This window comes from Pantherophis guttatus, chromosome 6, assembly GCF_059756535.1.
Source record: "Pantherophis guttatus breed Tessera chromosome 6, ASM5975653v1, whole genome shotgun sequence".
NCBI classification, from domain to species: Eukaryota; Metazoa; Chordata; class Lepidosauria; order Squamata; family Colubridae; genus Pantherophis; species Pantherophis guttatus.
The window spans coordinates 97,202,501-97,224,841 of NC_142068.1; the positions used below are offsets into that span (position 1 = coordinate 97,202,501).

General features: G+C 42.7%; 1 protein-coding gene across 27 annotated transcripts in view; it reads right to left on the bottom strand.

The window, feature by feature from the left end:
- The window catches only part of ANK3 (ankyrin 3), a 286,682-nt gene that overhangs the window by 67,953 nt on the left and 196,388 nt on the right, over nucleotides 1–22,341 (bottom strand). For 18 of the 27 annotated variants that reach the window (XM_087872279.1, XM_087872283.1, XM_087872281.1 and 15 more), the window contains 9 exons: nucleotides 21,046–21,144; nucleotides 19,940–20,038; nucleotides 15,047–15,244; nucleotides 12,478–12,576; nucleotides 8,035–8,133; nucleotides 7,814–7,912; nucleotides 7,075–7,170; nucleotides 4,947–5,019; nucleotides 4,726–4,788 (listed from right to left, as the gene is read on the bottom strand). In XM_087872279.1, coding sequence (XP_087728405.1) covers nucleotides 4,726–4,788; nucleotides 4,947–5,019; nucleotides 7,075–7,170; nucleotides 7,814–7,912; nucleotides 8,035–8,133; nucleotides 12,478–12,576; nucleotides 15,047–15,244; nucleotides 19,940–20,038; nucleotides 21,046–21,144 — 925 coding nt within the window. The remainder of the gene's footprint in view (nucleotides 1–4,725; nucleotides 4,789–4,946; nucleotides 5,020–7,074; nucleotides 7,171–7,813; nucleotides 7,913–8,034; nucleotides 8,134–12,477; nucleotides 12,577–15,046; nucleotides 15,245–19,939; nucleotides 20,039–21,045; nucleotides 21,145–22,341) is intronic. The other 9 variants (XM_087872289.1, XM_087872285.1, XM_034435341.2 and 6 more) reach the window with 3 other exon arrangements.

Here is a 22,341-nt window from a genome sequence, read left to right on the forward strand (position 1 = left end):
TCTCCCCCCCCCCCAAAAAAAGTGGGTGGAAATGTCTGTGCGTCTTACAGAGTGAATATTGTGTGTGGGGGGTGTTGGTGCCACCTGTCATTGCCACCGCTGTTCGCTGCCACCGGGGAACACGACGAGCAGCTGATTGGTAGTTGAAGCCTCCCAGAATACCATCGATCAGCTGTTCTAGACAGCAGGGATCACCGTCAATTGCCGTTCACCACCACCACCAATCGCCACCGCTGCCAATCACTGATTGCCCACCGCCGATAAGTGATCAGCGGCAATCGGCAATGGTGATAGGTGACAGCGGTGATAGGTGGTGGTGGAGATCCCCGCCACCTAAAACAGCTGATCAGCAGTATTCCAATAGGCTGATCCAACCACCAATCAGCTGTTCGGCAGTGAAGGTTCCAGTGTGGTTCCAGCAGTGGCAGCCGCTCAGCTCAGTTGACCGGTGGTGGGTGCAATAGAGCAGAGCCCTGACGAGCCACGTGCCGGGGCTGTGATAACATGCTGAAGTTGACCAGGCTGTTTGCTGCAAGGACGCTAGCCAGATGAATACCGGATGGATGCTGGGATGCAGAGGCATTTTTTTCTCGTTTTCTTTCTCTAAAGCTAATGTGCGTCTTATGGTCCTGTGCATCTTATAGTGCGAAAAACACTTGACAGATCTCAGGTAATCTAGCCAGGTTGGAGCTGATTAGGAACTGGAGGAGGAGCTACTGGGAAGAAGACTTGTTGACTAGACTGGGAAATTCTAAGAAAAGGATGGTACCAAACCAATTTTCTCTGTGATTTCTCTGTCCCTAATGGATCCTTCAAGTCTTCTAATGATGCAGCCTTTGCCACTGTAACTGAGTTTATTTATTGAATTTATTCATCAATATGAGAAAAAGTAGTGGGCGCTTAATGGATTTAACAGAAATCTAGACTAGCGATAACATTCTGTCCTTCTTGTAAGAATATACGTTTCTAGCTTTACTAAAAAAAATACCTGGGTCTGAGTGCTTTGGCTCTCACATGATGAGGGGACTATTGAAGGGCTATTTTGCACTAGTATCTCTTCTGTTCCCAGCATGAAGCACCAATTCAAGGAAAAAGTAGCTAAGCAAGATTGGACTTGTTCATGCTTAAATCAAAGCCAACCAGGAAATCCCTATGCTCTACATTGGACCACAGACCCTGAGAAATACTCTAGAAGACACCCACGGCCAACTCCTTCCATTCTGTTGTGAAAGCTCCTCAAATGTGTCCAAGAGGCCACCAGAAGCTGCCCTTTACTTAAAGGAGTCTTCACTTTTACCCCCTCTTTCAGCAGGCATTAAAGATGGATACTCCAAAACGGTGGACTTGATTTAAATCAAATCGATTTAAATCACAATTTAAATCATGATTTAAATCACTGGTTAAAAGGCTTGATTTAAATCAACTCAATTTAAATCATAATTTTAAAAGAACAACTGTCATCTCTGTCCCGCACCAGCTCCTCCTCTGATCCACTGTTGATTCACCAACAGTCCTATTCACTTTAATGGGACAGCTGGTGATGCTGCAGTGACATCACAAGGTGAGGGACATGGCGGGCTGCCGGTGAGTGGATGCCCGCTGCCATGATGGATCTGAAATGACAGGTGCTCTTTAATATTGTATTTATAAGCTGCTTAGAATATTTCACTTTCATTTTTACGGCTTGCCCTTCCTCCTCACACTTAAGAGCCTGGTGATACAGATGCATTTCTCTTCAAACGATCATAGTTTGCAAAAAAGATAGATTTGTTGTAGATAGATAGATAGATAAAACTGTATATAGATTTGCAAAACAATGGAATAAAGGAATATTCCTGAACTTTGGCTTGTTTTTTGTTTTTTGTTTTGTTTTTTTGGATTTATATGCCGCCCTTCTCTGGAGACTCAGGGCGGCTTACAATGCGTTAAGCAATAGCCTTCATACTTTTGTATATTTATACAAAGTCAGCTTATTGCCCCCACAAACTGGGTCCTCGATTTACCTACCTTAGAAAGGATGGAAGGCTGAGTCAACCTTGAGCCTGGTGAGATTCAAACTTACAGTAATTGCAGACAGCTGGTGTTAATCACAATGCTATCAGTCTGCTGAGCCACCAGGCCCTTTCAATTTTTATGATTTATCTCATGGTTACTATGAAATTGTGTGAATGCATCAATGCAGTGCATGTTATCTCAGCTTGCAGAGCTTGGATTCATTGAACGAGTTTACCAAAATTGTAAATATTGCAGAATATACAGCCTCATGCTACAAAACTAAGCTCCATTTCATGCTGAATAAACTAAATTATTAATGTACCTTTAATAAAAAATGTATCTTCAGATAGATTTTTACTCCAAAAACATATTATTAAAATAAATTTGAAAAAAAAATTAAAAATCCAATTTAAATTTTATAAAATCCTGATTTTTAAATTACTTTTTTAAAAAAAATGTCAATTTTTATCCACCCTGCTCCAAAATAATATAGAATGATCTGAGCACAAATGAAAACCTCCCTGCTGTAAAAAGGACTAACAGAAGTAACTGACACTGTTTTTCCTCATTGCCTTGTGGACTTGTTGCTCTGCAAGAGACAGGCATCTTGCTCACCAACTAGTCTACTATGTCTCTGGTTCTAAGGCAAACATAAAGACACAGCCAAGTATTATTATGTATTCTGGATGTGGCACCTAGTAAGTGCTGTTTTGTTCTTCATACTTTCCAAGGATTGGGAACTCACGGTTTTTCTTCCTGTTGTTGAGAGGCGTTTAATACATTTGCTTGCAAATATACAGGCTGAACAGGTTTTGCACAGTGCAGAAGCACGAACCAAGGTTGGCTGGCCTCCAAATAATATTTCCTTGTCATTCCAAAAGCCAAAATACATTTTGTTATTCATCAAAATGTAAGCTTATCTCTTTAAAACTTAACTCAACTTTACAACTCAACTCTCTGTCCTATCAATGTTGGCTCTATCAACGTTAGCTCACCGTACATTAATGGGCAACTCAAGATGGCTTTCAATGTGACAGTCAAAGAATCAATTAATAAATCACCTGCAATTGACAATGAACAGCTATAGAGAAGGAGTTTTTGTTAATGAAATTTAACCAACATCAACTTCAGACTTCAGCATATGCAATAAAGTTAAAAATAGCCCATATTTGTCCGTCCGTCCGTCCGTCCATCCATCCATCCATCCATCCATCCATCTCCTTTCAACCCTAGGAAGAAAGATTTGTGCTACTTTTCCTCCATAGAGACAGTTAAAATATACATCCCTCATATTTATCAGTCTGATTAATACAAAAATATAGAAACTCTTAATTTTACAAAAAAAGCAACAGCCGCGTAAGAGGATACCCCAAGAAGATTAATGGCAATTTGATTAAAAGAGTAAAGATTCGACCTGAACCAAATCAGAAGGTTATACTGATTAACTGCAGTCATTAAAGCAAGTAAGAGGTCACGAAGGAACTTTAGTGGCTAAAGAGAATTGACAAAGGAGGTTAGTGAAAGAGGAGTTTGCTGCATATACATAAGTGTGTATGACTAGTACTTTTCATCAAAGAAAAGTTTCAGCTGACATCTTAATAAGGAATTTCGCATAGTAAAAGATGCACGGGGTTCTTGAACAAGGCAAGATAATGTGAGAGAGTTGGACCAGGGTTAAAATTCTTGCTGAGTTAAGCACGTTCCATCTGTGCTAAAGAAACTGCAGGCCAGAAGAAACTGAAAGGCCGGAAAAAGTTACCTCTACTCTTTGCTATTGACAAAATGAGGAATGTTGTTGAATGGGGCTCTTCTCTTCATAACTATACACAAACACAGCCAGTACTATTGTTCTTTACATGCTTCTCTAAAATATAAAGTCATTGCAAAACTGGGATCAGCCAATCTGATGCAAAACATTTCCCAGAACAGATCACTATTGCAGGACTCTTTTGAGATTGTGGGAGAGGAGACAATTAGCACCTCCGTCTGAAGATACATCCCCAAACACTCAGATATGGCCCAAACCTCTCTGTTTTCTGTTTATAAAGGTAAAGGTTCCCCTCGCACATACATGCTAGTCATTCCCGATTCTAGGGGGCAGTGCTCAGCTCTGTTTGAAAGCTGAAGAGCCAGCGCTGTCCGAAGACGTCTCCGTGGTCATGTGGCCGGCATGACTCAACGCCAAAAGTGCATGGAACGCTGTTACCTTCCCACCAAAGGTGGTCCACATTTTTCTACTTGCATTTTTTTTTACGTGCTTTCGAACTGCTAGGTTGGCAGAAGCTGGGACAAGTCATGGGAATTCACCTCGTTACGTTCACCCCGTTACGCTATCTCTGTTTACACAGGTACAATAATGCTGGTTGGGACTCCAGCTCTGAAATAAATCTGTGCAATGGAAGAAAAAGAACAGGTCCCCTGGGGCCACATCATCTATGGTAGCCCCATTTCTTGGGCCCACAAATGGAGGACAATCATGCTAGACTCTTGCATGCCCAGAAGGGGCTCCTTCTGTAAAACTTCATCCTGTCACAGGCAGAGGGAGGGGTGGGCTTAACCAAGGGCAAGGCAGGTCTAATGGAAAGAGGCAAAGCAGCCCTGTTGGCTTTGCACCAGAAGTACAAACTGTAGTGTATATGCAGCTTTGATAGGCGGCATGTTAGGAGAAAAAGTGGAAACTCTGAAGGGCAGAGCCCACTGCAACTCAGAGAGAAAAGGCGCCAGAAATACCTTCTTCAGCGTCTGAAATATATTCACCTTCACTGAGTATTTCAGGGGCATTCACTTTACATGCTGCACAATTCAAGTGAACAAAATTGTTAGCCTCATTTTACAAATCCAGGGAAACAATTTACCATTGCAATTTTAATCGAAAACCCCACAGAAAGGGAGTCTTCTTCATAACAAGTTATCTTTCATGCACAAGTAGCACCGTTTTCTCTTCCACATACCTTCATCATCCGACATGTCCAAAACTTCATTCATGGTTTCTGGGACATTCATTTTATGTTTTTCTGTGACAGTCTGTTAAAAAGAAAGAAAGCCGCATCAGTTCAATTTAAAATGATCAGTAACGTTCTCCAGAAACTGTTGTAATAATAATCTACATGAAATAGTGTGTGTTTTCTCCCCTAACGCCTTGCAGTATTTCATGTGCCTATTTTATCATTACAGCAAATACTCAAAGGGATGCCTGTGTCACTGTGTGGACCAATCCTCTCCAGGTAGGTGGGACTACGACCCCCATCATCCCCCCACTGTCTGAATACGATGTGATCTCTACTGCTACCCATTGGGATGTCTCTACATGGCTGCTCCCAGGCAAGTCTACTGTAGCTACTTTCCGTTGGTTTCCTCAGAAAGTTTTCTCCCCCACCCCCCATATACACACCATTTACTCCACAGCCCTGGGATCTCCTAATAAGGAAGGTCTGGGGCGGGGTGGAAAGACTGGGGTTCAAGGACACCCCCCCTCTTTTTTTTTATCCACAGAACCACCTCACTTCTTGGGCCAGTCGGTCCCACCTAGCCTATGGGGGTGGGGGGAATTTAATGTACTTCATCTTGAGTTTTCCCACCCTAAAAAATAGGGGGAGGGATATAAATTTAATAAACAATGAACATTATTTGTTTCACAAGTGCGGAAATTAATTTGAGACAAAAGGAGGATATCAGTCTGCCAATCAGTAACAAAAAAAAAGAAAGATGTTGAACGAATGTCATGCAACGTTAGGAGAACACAACCTCCCCAATACAACACGGCTGGCTGCTCCTTGTTGTTTCAGTAGTTATTGTGTTCACTGCTCCGTTTCATCTGCTTCTCTTCGTCTTGATCCATTTTACAGGACCTGCTGCTCTGCTTTCCATTAGTTCTTTTTATTTTAAACCTGCCTCTGTAAAATTATTCGCAAGTTGCAAAGGCAACTCTGTAAGCCTAGAATTATGTTAGGAATTTCTGAAATGGATGAAAATAAAAGAGGAGGGAGCCGAGATGGGTTCTACTGTGAGCTTCCCTCTGTTGAATATTCATCTGCCTTCAGCACTCACTTTCCTGCTTCTGAGGCCTGAGCTCTCAGCTCAAATAGAGGCTGTTCAGGCGGTGGAGACAAAGGTCTCCATGGGAACTTCTGCAGCCTGAAGTGCACCAGCTAACCTCTTCTTATAACCAGGAGGGGAGGTTAGTCTCTCGAGCTGGACTTCAGGAAAGGTGGTGTAGAAAATTTTCCAGCTCTCCAAAACTGGCTCCTTTTGCTCTTTCCTGCTGCGTCTTTAAGAAAAAACCCACCCGGAGAGGATTCTGTAATAGAAACTGGCTATTCTGAATCATTCTGAGGACCAGCTCTCGTCTAAGGTGGATAGACTGCCTTGGCATGGAGCCAGATGCATTTCTAATAAAGGAGAATATTTGTACTCAAAGTTGAAATAAGGGTCCTGGGCAGGGCTGGGCTTCAAAAATTTTAGCAAGGGGTTCTCTGCCCGGTTGCTGGGTGGGCATGGCCATGATGGGCATGTGCTAGATAGCCCCCTGCACCATGGTGGGGGGCATTCTTTCCCTCCCCAGGCTCCAGAGGCTTTCCTCGAGCCTCCAGGAGGGCGAAAACAGCCTTCCCAGGCTCCAGAGACCCTCTGGAGGCCAGAAACAGGCCCATTTCCGGCCTTCCTGAACTTCCGGTAGGGCCGTTTTTCACCCTCCCTGAGCCTCCATGCACACCCTGCACTTACCTGCATCCAAAATGGGCCGCGTCGGGACTCCTAGGAGGAGACGGGAGAGGTGGGTGGGACCAGCCAGGAGTGGGATTTGGCAGTTCTCTGAACTGCACAGAATCTTAGCTAGAGGTTCTCCTAAACCCCTGCAAATCCCCAGCAGCCCCACCCCTGGTCCTTGGTGCTCTCTGAGCTTGGTAGCTTTCTTACAGATGTTTCATTACCCAAACTAGGAAACATCATCAGGATAATGAAATTATCTGCACGAAAGCAACCAAGCTCAGAGAGCACCAAGGAGCCCTCAGATGCATTTCTGTTCTGTTTGTTTCTTTGGAAAGACATAGCAGCTTCCTATGAACAGGTAGCCATACTTACAATTGTCGTCATTGTCTCTTCCGTCACTATTTTCAGCGTGTCAACGACAGAAATGTAGCCCAGTCGTTTGGCAATGGCCAGGGCAGTGTTCCCATTCTAGAGGAGGAAAAGCATGCTAAGAAGAGGGACTCTAGCAACTTCTCCACTGAAGAGGCAACTAAAAGTCCAGCGTGCTTCCCTTCAGGAACTTTTAGCTGCTATCTACTAGAAAGGGTTAGTTTGAGGCTGTTTCCATGGGAAGCAAGTGGAAAAGTAAAGTCTGGCTTGAACAACCAACTACTGAAGAGCAAACAGAGACAGTTGGGGTTATCAACACTCCATCTGTGACCAAGCTTATGAATTCCAAGAAAAGGGATATTTTAAATGCACCGTACAGAACAGAGAGGTTTTTAGGGCTTCCCTTCAAGGTTGGCTGAAAATCCAGATAGCAAAAACATCTCAACTGTCCTGAGACAGGGATGACCGCTGTTGAGCTTCTCTATGAAAGCCACCCACAGGCAGGAGTGAGGGATGGATGGTCCATGGGCAACTTGCTCCTTGAGAATGAGGAGACCCCGGTACAAGTCTGACATGAAGGACCCCCATGACATGCAGGGTTATATATGGAGAGTTGAGCTGCATCCTTCCATTCTGAGAACCCCAGAATTATGAACACAAGCAGAAGAGCAGCGGTTACCAGCCAAAGAGGAAGCCTGCCAAAAGTGGGACCCAAGATCTCCCCACCCACCCAATTTCTTACCACAGTGAGCTCGTTGGGGGATGCACCATTCTGCAGCAGGACGTTGATGATGTGGGTGTGTCCTTGCTGAGCAGCTTGGTGCAGGGGGGTGTAGCCGTTCTAAAGAGAAGAAAAGTGAAAGGGGGCTGTTGCAGGAGACCCTCCAGAAACCCCCACCCCCCCATCCACACAGACGAAGGCAGGCAAGAGGTGGGAAGGAGGGTCAGAGAAAAAAATCTCACCTTGGTTTTGGCATTCACTTTTGCAAATTGCTGCAAGAGGAAATTAACTATCTTTATGTTTCCATAGTGGCACCCGACGTGTAATGGAGTGTAGCCCATCTAAAATTAAATCCAGACAAAGGAAAGTGAAAAAAGGAATGGCAGGATGATTAATATGGCACTAAATTAAATAACATAATGCATTTAGGCTCCAAGTCTTCTCTTCCACCCCCACCAAGGCTTAAAGGAGCTCCAGTTGTGTTTTTAAAAAGAGTTTCAGAAAATACACTGGACCAAAAAGCAGATGGACTCAGTTTACTGAATTCCTATTGCAATGGGGCACCAAAGAAAGGCAGCAGCCATATTTAATCAATACCCCAATTTCTGAATTTGTGGTGCTAGCTAGGAATTTTGTAGGTTGGGAACGCTGCCTCAATCAGATGGACTGTTGGACTTTGAGCCACGAGATCTGGATTCAAGTCCCCTTGCAAGTAGGAAGCTGAACTAAAAGGCTCCTTCACAACTATCCTATCTCCTGGGGTTATCACAAAGACTCACAAATTAGGAGGGGCCTGGCTGGTCAGAAATGTTCACCTGAGCAACTGTGAGGAAATGCAAGATGAAAACACTGAGTGGACACATGGCAAGAAGGATGCTCACTTTTTTGTGTGGCTCCTGTCACAATGAACATATACACTGACACTGTAGGGCTGAGGAAGCCCCCAAGGATTGCAACACAATAAAAAAAAGGAGGGGGGAACCCCGAGAGAGAAAAAATTCTGCTCCATCAAAAATGCTGATGACAAGAAGGAGGCGGTGGTGTCTTCAGACCTTTAAGGATCATCACAATTACCCTTAAAAGTCATGAGCAATTTAAGCCTTATCATTTGCATCAAGATAATATTATCTCTCCTTTTGAGACAGATGCTTATTTAGCAGAACTGAGCTGGGAACGCATGACAGGGACAGTTCACAAAAGAGTCAAGGTAATGTGATCTTTTCTGATGTATAATTGCGCCACAAATAAAGGTCCTCCACACATTCCCACACCTCCTCCTTGAGACACAAGTACCCTGTTTCCCCGAAAATAAGACATCCCCTGATAATAAACCCAATGGGCTTTTAAGTGCATGCGTTAAAATAAGCCTCCCCCTGAAAATATTTAAACACAGAGCTGGAAATCAGGTAAGATGGCAAGAGGAGCCCCATCTTGCTCCACATGCCCCAAAATAATAAGACCTCCCTGAAAATAAGGCCAAGCGCTTATTTCAGGGTTCAAAAAAATATAAGACAGGGTCTTATTTTCAGGGAAACACAGTATTTATTTATTAGATGCAAGTTAGTATGCAGCTATTTACTTAGTTGCATGCTTGATAACAAACAGATGCATTTCTATTCACATTTTTATGGTGGCATCTACTGTTTGTTTTTAAAATACAGTGATATTCCTATGACACAAACCAACAGGATGTACTGAGATCCTGCCAGCTAGCAGATTTTGCTTGATAGAGCTAAGCAAGGATGAAACGGACCAGCATTTCCTTCTCACAGCCCTGCCCAGCATCTCTGGATGGAGAAGGTCAGATGGTCTATAGACAACTCAGCAGGAGGTCAACAAGCATCCGCTTTTATGTACTAAGTCCTGTTGCCTTCCTTGGCACCCTCGCAGCTCTTGAACATGAACCTGCTTTGAGAATCAGCCCAAAATTTATTTGAGGTATTGCAAGACCATCCAGAAGATTTAAGCAAAATGTGGCCTGCAGTCCTCTGGGAAGATTGGATCCTGATCTATCTTTTCTAGTTTAACAACAAATAGCCTTTTGGATTGCATATAAAACAGAGCCAATGCCCCTGCCCTGATATTATTTCAGCTTAATTCAGTCAAAATGTGAATATTTTGACCATTAACTCAGCCTCTCCACTCTTTCCTTTATGGAACTGATTGGTGGAGCATATAAGACCCAATAGAAACAACAAAAAGAATTAATCTTCCATTCATTATAATTTCCTTTCTTTCATCTAAAAAAGGAAACATAATAAATGAGATTACACTTGACTTGGTTATTGAATTCGCCAGTTGGTGGGTTCAACAATGCAATGAATTGTAAGCTAACCAAACAGGTTGAACGTATCTCACACGAACCTAATCAAGTGCAATGCTAAACAAACTTAACATGTCCTGCAAATAAAGCCACTAGTAAATATGATGTGCAAACACAACCCTTGAGCACAGTTCTGTTTCACTCTACATAATTTTTGGCAGAGGGAATTTAATTTCTGGATTGGTTTAGCGGAGGGCAAAGTATACGTGATGCCATCTAGTGATACAGTCAACAACTACATGACTGGCTTCTTACAGGTGAATTCCTGGTACGGAGACCCAATTTGGATTGCACCTTTTCATTCTGATCTGGCCTGAGATCCAAGTGCTGCTCCTTGTACTTGACTATCAGGGCTCCCACATCTTGATTACTATTCTCTGTGCCAGGTAAATAATGCAAAGAATGCAATAAAAATAGCCCTAAATATTGCAGCAATGTCCCCATTTTTGAGACTGCATTTCAGACCCAGTTTGAGACTATTTTGTTTTACAATCAGCACTAAGCAAGCTAACAGAGTCCCATCTTGAGGCTTCTAATTAAGTTGCCAGGGCTTCTGGGTGTCAAGAAATGCTTTTAAAAATGATTTACTGGAGACACTGAATGTGCTGGAAAGAGGCAGTAGAATAAGAAACTGAAAGTACCACCACCACTTCCTCCTCTTCAAGCTGTTCCCAACTGATTTCCTAATTTATTTGGGCCTAAATGTGATGGTTTATGTCAGGGGGCTCCAACCTTGGCAACTTTAAGACTTGTGGACTTCCAACTCCCAGAATTCCTCAGCCAGCAAAGCTTGGCAACTTTAAGACTTGAAGTCTACAAGTCTTAAAAGTTGCCAAGGTTGGAGCCCTCTGGTTTATGTGATGTGTTTATGTCTAGGATTTCTCCTCTCCTCTCTCTGCTTATTTTCCCCTCCATGGATTTTGCTACTGCAGGCTACCGTGCCAGCACCAACTTTTATGACAGGTAATCAGTTTTCTGACCTTTGATAAGAGGACAAGGGCAGGTAATTATTACTGGAGCAGACTTTTTTTTCCACCACCAAAAGTAAGAGTCTGGCAACCTTTTCATCAGAATATCCAGCTGGGATGTCTGTTATTATGTCCACAACGGATCCTTGGTCCTTCTGTGAGCAGGAAGGCAGGGAGACCACACAGCTTGCCTTCACCCAGGTAGGCAGTTGCGCCTCCTATTCAAAACGAGTTTGGGTTTTGGGTTTTGGTTGTGGTGGTTGTGGTGGTTGTTCTTTTTAAGGCTAGAGAGGGAATGAAGGCAAGCACCTTCTTTCGCCTGATCTAAAGCAGGGGTCTCCAACCTTGGCAACTTTAAGACCTGTGGGCTGGCTGAGGAATTCTGGAAGTTGAAGTCCACAGGTCTTAAAGTTGCCAAGGTTGGAGATCCTTGATCTAAAGGAAGAGAATTTGTCCAATTTATCTAGTCTTACGAGATCCACTCCTCCCGATTTGAGGAGTTCTTCAGCCTGCCTTTTTTTTTTTTTTAATTTGATTTATATGCCGCCCTTCTCCGGAGACTCAGGGTGGCTTACAGTGCGTTAAGCAATAGCCTTCATACTTTTGTACATTTTATACAAAGTCAGCTTATTGCCCCCACAACTGGGTCCACAATTTACCTACCTTAGAAAGGATGGAAGGCTGAGTCAACCTTGAGCCTGGCGAGATTCGAACCTGCAGTAATTGCAGGCAGCTGGTCTTAATAACAGGGTGCTTTAGACCACTGTACTACCAAGGCTTGCATCAACAATTTTGGCCAGGAGTCAACAAGCTTCTTGAAGAAAATCTATTGCTGCCTTTCAACTCCTTCAACCATCCAAAGATTTAGGGACGCACCATCTGTATGCCTTAGCCAGCCTGGGGAGCGATCATTATGATTTTGGAAGTTGTAGTCTGAACCTCCTGACACTGAATTTTTTGTCCAAGACACTAACAAGGTCATATGTCTCACAGCTAAATAGGTCAATCAGTTCCAAAACAGAACAGTGCATCTGGGATTGAGGGAGACAGAGTACTTGAGGCTTTGGGGCAGGCTTTATGGTGGAAATGAGAAGGACCATCCATCCACAGACTGGATAACATAATGATGACATCAGTTATACAATAGAAGGGCCCAGAAAGGAGTCCATAGGCAGCTGGGCAGGCACCAGAAGAGATCTGATCAACTGCATCCGTAATTCCACCCAGCTGTGGTGTTATATTTACTTATTTATACCTTTTTTGAACATAGGTGCCGTTGACACAAGAAATAATTCCCAAGTCAGAAAGGGCGGCGTGGGGGTTGGGACTGGTTTTACCCATTTTAACTTGCCCCTTCCGGGATTGTTTAAATACAATCTTTCCTCAAAACCTACCTTCGTGGGTGCATCCACCACAGCTCCTTGGTTGACCAGCACCTCTGCCACGTTGATTCTGTCCTCCTGGGCTGCCAAATGCAGTGGAGTCAGGCCACTCTGCAAATCATATGCAGCAAATCAGTTTTGGGCAGAAGGATTTTTACCTGATTTAACAGATTAACAGAGTCGGAAGGGACCTTATAGGTCATCTAGTCCAACCTCCCACCCAAGCAGGAGACCCTACACCATTTCTGACAAATGGCAGTCCAGTCTCTTCTTGAAAGCCTCCAGTGATGAAGTTCCCACAACTTCCGAAGGCAACTTTTGTTCCATTGGTTGATTGTTCTCACTGGCAGAAAATTCCTCCTTATTTCTAGGTTGAATCTCTCCTTGATCAGTTTCCATCCATTATTCCTTGTCTGGCTTTTGGGTGCTTCGGAAAATAGCTTGACCCCCTCTTCTCTGTGGCAGCCCCTCAAATATTGGAAGACTGCTATCATTGTCCCCTGGTCCTTCTCTTCACTAGACTAGCCAGGCCCAGTTCCTGTAACCATTCCTCATATGTTTTAGTCTCCAGTCCCCTAATCATCCTGATTGCTCTCCTCTGCACTTTTTCTAGAGTCTCAACATCTTTTTTATAGTGTGGTGACCAAAACTGGATGCAGTACTCTAGGTGTGGTCTTACTAAGGCTTTACAGAGTGATATTAGTCCCTCACGTGATCTTGATTGTATCCCTCTGTTAATGCAATTTAGGATTGCATTGGCTCTTTTGGCTGCCGCTGCACACGGCTGGCTCATATTTAGCTGGTTGTTCACTAAGATTCCAAGATCCCTCTCACAGTTACTGCTATTAAACCTGGTTTCACCCAGTCTGTATGTGTGCTTTTGGTTTTCCTTGCCTAAGTGTAAGACTTTTCTCTACACTAAATTTCATTTTGTTAGATAGGGTCCAGGGTTCAAGTCTGTCAAGATCCATCTGGATCTTGAGTTTATCTTCTATGGTTTTGGCTATTCCTGCCAGCTTAGTATCATCAGGGCCTGGGTTTAATGCCCAGTAAAGCTGGGGTTCTCCTCCTGAGCTTAACAAGAGGGCAACAGAAAATGCACTTGTGGTGCTCAATACACATTTCAACCAGATATGTCCAATTACACAATTAAAGACTGAAACAGGAATAGATGGTACAGGAACAGGTCAGTTGCCATGCTCTATAAAGGGACTACTATTGTTTGTGTTGGGGTAAAATACAGTGTAGGATACTATCTTGCTGACGCAGCACTACTACTCCAGGAGCCCTTTCCTCAAGGTTTATTCATCCTGAACGTTCATTTGGCATATAGAAAACTAATCAAAAAGATACTGTGAGGTTCCTTTCAGTGCTGCATTTTCCTACAATGGAAAAAGACTGTACATAAGATCTCAAAGGTACCCAAAGCAGCAACTGCACTTTTTAAGAATGACACCACAGGCCCATCCAATGCCTGACCTGAACAACATTTTATCAACTACAATCATACTTTGTTCTTCTACAAGCCTCAGAGCAGAAGAAATGTTCCTGCTATCAGATCTGGTGGCCCACATGATCTGGCTATGTGGCTTCTTTTGCTGTGTTTTTGGGGGCCAACCATTTGATGTCCAAGGCAACAGGCTGCAAAAGGAATTTTCTCACTTCATCTTACACATGTTTTGCATCAATTCAGTGAAGATTAACTGGTTAATTTGAATTTACTCAACTCTATGTGATCATGGTCTGTGGTTCTATAGTGAACTTGCAATAGATGTAATAGAACTACCGGATTTAGCTACAATATCCCTGTAATCCAGTCCTATGAGTCAGAAGCAGGATCATTTGACACCAGGACACAAAAATAAAGAGAGGTGTAAGACAAGTGAAGTATCAGCGTGAGATGTCTCTTACTCTGCTTGTCTGTCTATCTATCTTCTATCTATCACCATCTACACTATCTTATCTCTCTCTCTCTCTCTCATCTATCTGTCTGTCTGTCTGTCTGTCTGTCTATCTCTTATCTATCTTCTATCTATCACCATCTACCTTATCTATCTCCATCTACCCTATCTAATCTATCTCTACCTATTATCTATCTATCTATCTACCTATCTATCTACCTATCTACCTTCTATCACCATCTAATCTATCTATCTAATCTATCTAATCTATCTATCATATGTCTGTCTGTCTGTCTGTCTCTCTCTCTATCTATCTATCTATCTATCTAGGGAGGAGAGAGAGAAAGAATTAAGAGAATCTGACATCTCATTAAACCTTTTTTTTAATCCCTTGCAGAATTCAACATTCAGGATTCACACGACTCTCCTATGCCAGGCAGGAATCTATATTTGTCCTGGATCAGAGTTTTCATGATCCTCTCCTGCCAGCATTCATGCTATTAAATCTGGCTTGCAAACTATTCCACATCCTTGTCTAGGGCAGAGAGTGAATGTCATGCAAAACTCAGGATCACGGGACAAGATTCTCTGTGGACTATGGCGTTATTGTGAACAACAGACGGCAGCACAAGTGAGCCCAGGCCATTGGAGAGCAGGGGATCTCTCTGTTGCCCACACACCTTGTTGCTGAGATTCACGTTGGCGTTTCTGGTGAGAAGCAAGGAGACCATGTCCATGTGGCCCTCTTGGGAAGCCAGATGCACAGGAGCAATGCCTTGTCTGGTCACAGCATTGGCATCAGCACCGTATTCCAGCAATGTGGTTGCTATGTCCATCTGGTTCTTCTTGGCAGCAATGTGCAGTGGAGTGTAACCGTTCTGTCAAGGCAAACGTCTTTGGTTATGGGCCCTTTCATTAAATAGCAGAGGAGCTATTACTGGCATTTGCCGGAGAGGATTTCTAAACCTTTAACCACATACTTTCTCATGCATAGTCCATGGGAAAAGGTTTCCTTTTCCTTTTTCAAGGAAATTATGCAACCTCCCTCCCTCTCCACCCCCACAAGTAATATTTCTTTTCTGGTCTGGCCTGCTTGCTGATTTCCAAGACAATCATGTTGTCTGAAAATGCCTGTGTTGATTTTCCTTATACTTTCAGCTAAAAAAACATCGCTAAGAAAAGAAGGATCAGTTTCAAATAAGAAATACTCTTCTGGTGCCCAACCTCATTCTTCCTTTCCTCCCCTTGTAAAAAAAATAATCTGAAGATTGGAAGCAATTCCATTAATATATGAAACTAGCAACAGCGTCTGTAGGACCTCAGATGGCAGGCAACCTGGATAGGGATTGGGAGACGAAGAGAACCATCTGAGATGTTAGAACATCTTGAAGCAGAACCCTGGACATGGTGATGGTGATGTCACAGGGCAACTTCCAGTGACACAGTGGAGGCATTCTCTCCCCCCCCCCACTCTTCCATCAAGGGAAGTTGTGGAACTAAGGTAGATGTTCCCTGGACAGACAGATCTGGCTGTTTCCTCATCTCTGCAGAACTGAGAGTTTGGGGAAAGCAGCTTAACCACGCTACTAAAAAGGAGGATTTGTAAAGGGGAGCAATGATTAGGGAGGTGGTCTAGAAAGGAAAAAAGAGAGTAATATTGGGGGGGATATAAAACTTTAAAAAGATACATAGAATAGTTTTAATAAGCACAACATTAGGAAGCAGAAATATGCCCCCTGCCTGATTTTACCCCCACCCTGGGTCTCCTCATCACAAGAGAGGATTGAACAAATGTCAAGCATAAGTCCACAATTTTAGATTGCTTGAGCAGCTGCATTAAAAATAAATACAGAGTCAGTAGGTCATATCCTGTCTCTTAACTATGGAGATGCATGAGCTGGCTAGAAAACAGAGTAATGGCAGCTCAACTACGATCATCTCTGTTCAGAGACTCTGGACAACTTTCTGATTCTAGGACCTATTTGAGGAAGGAAGACAGATTAAGAAGCTGGGAGGCTGGCACTGCATAGTCTAGGCACAAATAACTCGAGATAATTCTCCAGGAAAGATATAAACGGCATTTTCTTCCATCCTATTTGCAGAAGCTGATTTTGGCATAAAGCTGTGTCTGTTAGTTATACAGACTGGTGCCATATTAGAGTTGATCTGCATTTTTTGCAATATTGTTTTCATAGAGCAGTGAAAAAGGAAATATTTGACAGGGGGAGGGATGACAGACCTCCCACCCTCCAGTCGATGAAGGCAACTGGAGCAGGAGAAATCCTTCCTTTCCAGAGAAAATATCGAAGAAAACCCTCAGCCAATGTGGACCTGTCTTAGCTGATGAGTGAACAGCCAGGAAGGCTCTTCCATGACTGAAGCTCAGCTCAGCTCAGTTTTGTGACTTTCAGAAAGCCTTTGCCAAAAATGGCCTGTGGGCAGCTGTTCAGCCGTTGGATCAAAGGTGAAGGAATCAAGGGAGCCAACCCACAATTTCTGGTTTTCTCTCGTCTGTCATTTTGTCATTTGGGTTTTAGTGCAACGTTGGCTCAGGAGGAAAAAAGAGAAGCGCCTGCTCTATGAAGAGAGATTTTCAGCATCAAACTAAGGCAATATCCTGATGCTGTGAAGACGTGTTATTTCTCATTATTGCACTCAGTGATAAAGCTTTGGAGCTCTGACCTACTTTAGAAAAAGGATCAGACATCTAAGTGTTTCACCGTTCAGTGGGAAGCAATCCTAAAGAAATCCTTTTGTGCAAGTTTTTGTTCTCTGAAGAAACTCTTAAAACAGGCCTTTGTGATGAGAAAGCCCTGTGGCCCAAAATGAGGATTGTACCTAAACAATCCTAACCCTGATGGACCAAATAGTGGCTGCTTTGCCTTACAGCTTTATGACAGTATTTATAAAATATCTTGTGTTTCTCAAGGCAGTTTAGAATCAGGGAAGAGATGCCTGTGGATTGTAGATTACACGACAAAGATACCCAGACATTTGCTTTGGGCATAAGCCCCCTGAGCAATGAGCCATAGATCAGGGGTCTCCAACCTTGGCAACTTTAAGACTTGTGGACTTCAACTCCCAGAATTCCTCAGCCAGCTTTGCTCCTCTGAATTCTGGGAGTTGAAATCCACAACTCTTAAAGTTGCCAAGGTTGGAGTGCCCTGCCATAGGTCATCCCTTGATTTGCAGACCTCAAGATTGATGGTTAGGTTTCTCCCATCCCATCTTATCACAGCCCACCTTAACTCACAACTGGTGTGTAACATTTTCTCACTACGGTCACTTGGATTTGAGCCAGCAAGCTGGAGCCTAGGATCTTATCAAAGTATCTGAGTCTGGTACACATCGGAAATAACCAAGTCCCCCCTAAACATCACTCCATTGGGCAATTAGGGGACTTGTGCCCCCCACCTTCCCTTTTAAGTGGGCCACAGCACAGCAGTCCCCAGAGGAGGAAAGGAGAACACTTCATCCATCATCTCGCAAACTCTCTCCACCAATTCAGTTCCATTAAGACAGAAACTTTTTCCCAAATTGTTTCTTCTGCTGTCTGAACAGTCTAAATGAGTCTACCACAGGGATTTTAGCAGGGATTCAAGGAATACAACATTTTGTATGAATGGTTTTGTTTATTCCAAGAGTTTTGCTGGATCGGATTAAGATCAAAATTCTACATCCGCTTCTCTAGGAGTGAATATGAGTGAGCCTCTCTAAGGAAGCACATACAGGATGGCACTGGAAAAACAGAGCATCGGAGGTTGGGTTTGAATCTAATGGCCATGTTCTAGAATTCTGATTGTTATCTCATGCGGAAAAATCCATGTCTGTGTTTGCCAAGTTTCCACTGAATGCAAAGCATGTTGTTGGCATTTTCCACTTCGACCTTTCCAATCTCTAATCAATCTACACACAGTCGAGTTGCCACACAGATACTGATGAAAGTGATAAACAATCATGCAAGGGTCTTACCTGACTTTTTCTGCTTAACTCTCTCCTTCCCTTTGACATCAAGAAACAATAGGGAAAAAGTAGCCCATTCAAGTGATACATTTGCCCCCATGCAGGAAGAAGAAAGCAGGGCAGTCCTGAAGCTATGGGACTTCATGTTGCCTATCCCAGGGGTCTCCAACCTTAGTAACTTTAAGACTTGTGGACTTCAACTTGTGGGAGTTGAAGTCCACAAGTCTTAAAGTTGCTAAGGTTGGAGAGCCTTGGCCTATACAATATTTAATCATTGTTCCTTCTTCGCAAAGGAAGATGCAATGCTACTATTCATACAACACATTTAACCAGGCATGATCTAGCCAAAGGGTCCCTACCCATATCTTAACTTGGTCTGATTTCAACTTTTCTGGTTTAGTGCACTATACAAATCCAGTTTACCAATGGTTCTATGCATTATGGGAACCCAGAAAATCAATAAATAAACTAACACATTTAGCATGTTGTGTGAACGCAGCCAAAGTCCTTTAGAAACAAGTATCTCCCTGATGCTGTGTGAAAAAACCTGAAGGAACTATGCACTTTCTATTCCTCTCCTTCATGGAGACTGTCTCTAATACTGATGCAAGAAATCTGGATATACTACTATTTACACAGAATCCTACATTATCTAGGGTGACCTCTGATGTCCTCTTGTGCCAATCATCCCTTCAGTTTTTCTACTGACCTTATGACATACATTCTCTCTCTCTCTCTCTCTCCTCTCCCTCCCTCTGCCTTCCCTGTAAACCACAAAGACTAAATCTTGTGTGCTCTGCAAATAGCAATGCCAGAATCTCCATCCAATCCATAGATTCCTGAGACCATAAATCACCATAACTATCTAAAACTGTATAATGCTTAAACAAAATAAAGTCCTCTATGTTTTGGCACACCAAAGCTTTCCAGATGTCCCCTCAGAGTACCAAAATGGGGACATTTTGCCAAATTGAGAGACTCATTGGGATTCTGTACTGCTGCCATAGGTATAACTACAACATAGGTATAACTACAACACTACAAATTTAATTTACACTTTCATAATTACGTTCTATAAGCACAAGTACAAACACAGCTTAGAGGTTCCATAGGAGTTTCTGGGCTGAAGAGAACATTGCAGGTTTCCAATACTAGTCCAGAAGAGACACAATGAGGAAGCCCATTTCATCTGGATCAGAAAGTTTTAGGTGGCCCTTAGTTTTAACCTTGTGGTTCCCAATCCAAGGGAGAAGAATGAACTTCCCAAAGCATCAACCCTTTGTCAAATCCTCCTCTACCAACTCCATGTCTTCCTTAGTGTGGATGATCAAGATAAAGGTCACCTACCATCTAACCTAGGGGGCGCCCAACCATGGAAACTTTAAGTCCTGTGGACTTCAACTCCCAGAATTCCCCAGCCAGTCATTCTGAATTCTAAGAGTTGAGGCCCACAATTCTTAAAGTTGCCAGGGTTGGATATCCCTGATCTAATTCATCTCCTGTTTTGGATCATCCTATGGTGTTATTAGAGGAGGTCCAGCAGGGCTTCCAAAGGAGGGGAAAGATGGAACATGTGGCTGGATTTTCACCCCACTCAGTGGCATTAGTACCTTTGCAGAGGCGTGAGGAGAAGCTCCTTGGTCCAAAAGGAGAAGTGCCACTTTCTGATTATCGTAATGTGCCGCAACATGCAGTGGAGTTAAACCACTCTAAAAACACATGCAGAACAAACAAGCATGGTTAGAAACCCACTTTACAGAAACACTTGAAGAATTATGTTAAACTCATTTTAATGAAGTTTACGATGGTATTAACTGAGATTTTGAAATGATCCACTACAACACAAGATACAACACAAAACACTGACTTGTATGGGAATGCTCTTCACACTTTTTAAGACGTCAACTTCGCCTATCTGAATAACTATCCTCCCTGATCTCTTACAGACTATAGATAAGAAATGTTGATTCATACTTTATTTACATGTTTCTTAAGTTAAGATATTTGGGTTTTTTTTTTCAGTTTAATGTTATAACCCTCCCTGGACTTTTAGCCCTTTAACAGGGAATGTCTCTCCAAGTTTGAAGACCTCTGCTCTTGATCGACACATTCAAACCAGCCTATCAAGAGAAAAGTCTATTCTGGTCTCAAGCAAGACTTTCATCATCTAATTAAAGTGACTCCCATGTGCGTATGCAGCCATGAAAACTAAAATTGGTCAATTGTGCCCAATATAGATAATTCTTATTTCATGTGAACATTATGGGTGGTCCACATTTTCTATGCAGAATAACGTCATCAAAGATCTGGGTTTTAGTAGGAAGTGGGCAACCACAAGCTCTACTGCAGAGAGTAAAGATGTGCTCAGTTAAGAGTGGCGATGAGCCCACCATTGGTAGACTTGAAGGGACAGATTAGGGATAGATTGTCCTGGAGAAAAATTCATCTCTGTGGTCACTATATACAATAATATGTAACAATAAAACAACTTGCTGGCACGTAATCAATCAATCCTCAAGGTATTGTGAAGTAGAACAATATCCTCAAGAAATCAATACCTTTTTTTCAAGAGAAACCAAGAACTTTTGCAATACTACACAGAAGTGATGGAAAAGGAGAAATACTCCAGGGGGATCCTGAGGCTGTTACCAGTTGATGGCTTTGGTGGATGCTGGAATGACCCCAGTGGGCCCTGTTGAAGTAACATCTGCCTTACCTTTCCAGCCGCATCTGGAGAAGCGTTTTTCTGAAGTAGGAGGTTGGCAACTTCTATTTTGCCATATTTGGCTGCCACGTGTAGAGGGGTAAATCCTTTCTGTAAGATAAACATTTGAGTTAACAGTTCTATTTGAGGCAAAGACCATTTTTGCAGAACCCAGGTGCAACTGGAGAGGTTGTGTTTCCGTGTTACAGGAGAACAGAATGTGCCATTCTCAACCCAAAATGTAGACTTGGAAGAGACACAAGGATCCAATTTTTTACAATGCACAAGGAAGCCAATTAAAGCATTGTATTTTATTTTGAAATGACTTTCAAATCCTTTGGGTTACAAAGAAACTTTGAAAGCGCAGGAATCATGTCTACAGGGATATGACAATGGAATTTGTAATGTCAAATCTTGAGAGGGGAACCTTCCCATTGTTAGCAAAAGAAATATAACTTGTGCAGGATGGTAAAAAGGCAAAATGGAAATCACTTTAATTCCCATCAAACTCAAAATCAGCAACAATAATTCAATTTTTCTCATGAAGAATTAAAATAACACAGCCTGTGTAAAAAGGCATCATTTTGATATAAACTAATCAGCTTCTCCAGAAAAGAAAAATAAACAAAGGCGGCTAAGATGATACCTCATCTGCAGAAACAGTTTGAATGACTCCTTGGATAATATTTTATGATGGGACACTTCAAACTTAGAGATCACTACCACCTTTTAAGGACCTAAATACACACAGATGAACTTCACATGCAGAAATTGTCCTCTTAAATAATCATTGGTTGATTTTTTTTCCCCCTCTCACTTTCCCTCTTTTATTTTCTCAACTGTGTACAGAGTTGGTCCAAGTTATTTTGCCACTTGGAAGTTAAGGACATGATGCTTCCAGGCCCCCGTTTCAAGCACAGAAGCCAACTGGAGCAGAACGGAGATCTTGGGTACGGGGTCCTCCACTGCCTTTGAAGAAGGAAGGTTGTTCAGAATGGCTGAAAAGCTGCTCCTGCTACACCCGCCCCCCCCCCAACCACCCTTGAGACCTTCTGCATTACAAAAAGGATCAGACCTGATTCTGAGCCAAGGTTAGATTGGCTCTGAATTAAAGGGACCATTCAGAAGACAAACTCTGGAGAAGTTTCAAAACGAGAGAGTTGAACTCTCTTCCTGAACACCAAGGAAGTTTATTCCCAGGTAAATATTTTCTGAAAGTAGAAAAGGAGGCTAACTATCTCTCTAATATACTATGTTAATATATGCAGGGGAAAAAAATATCAAAATCGTGCAGACAATGGTTTCCTT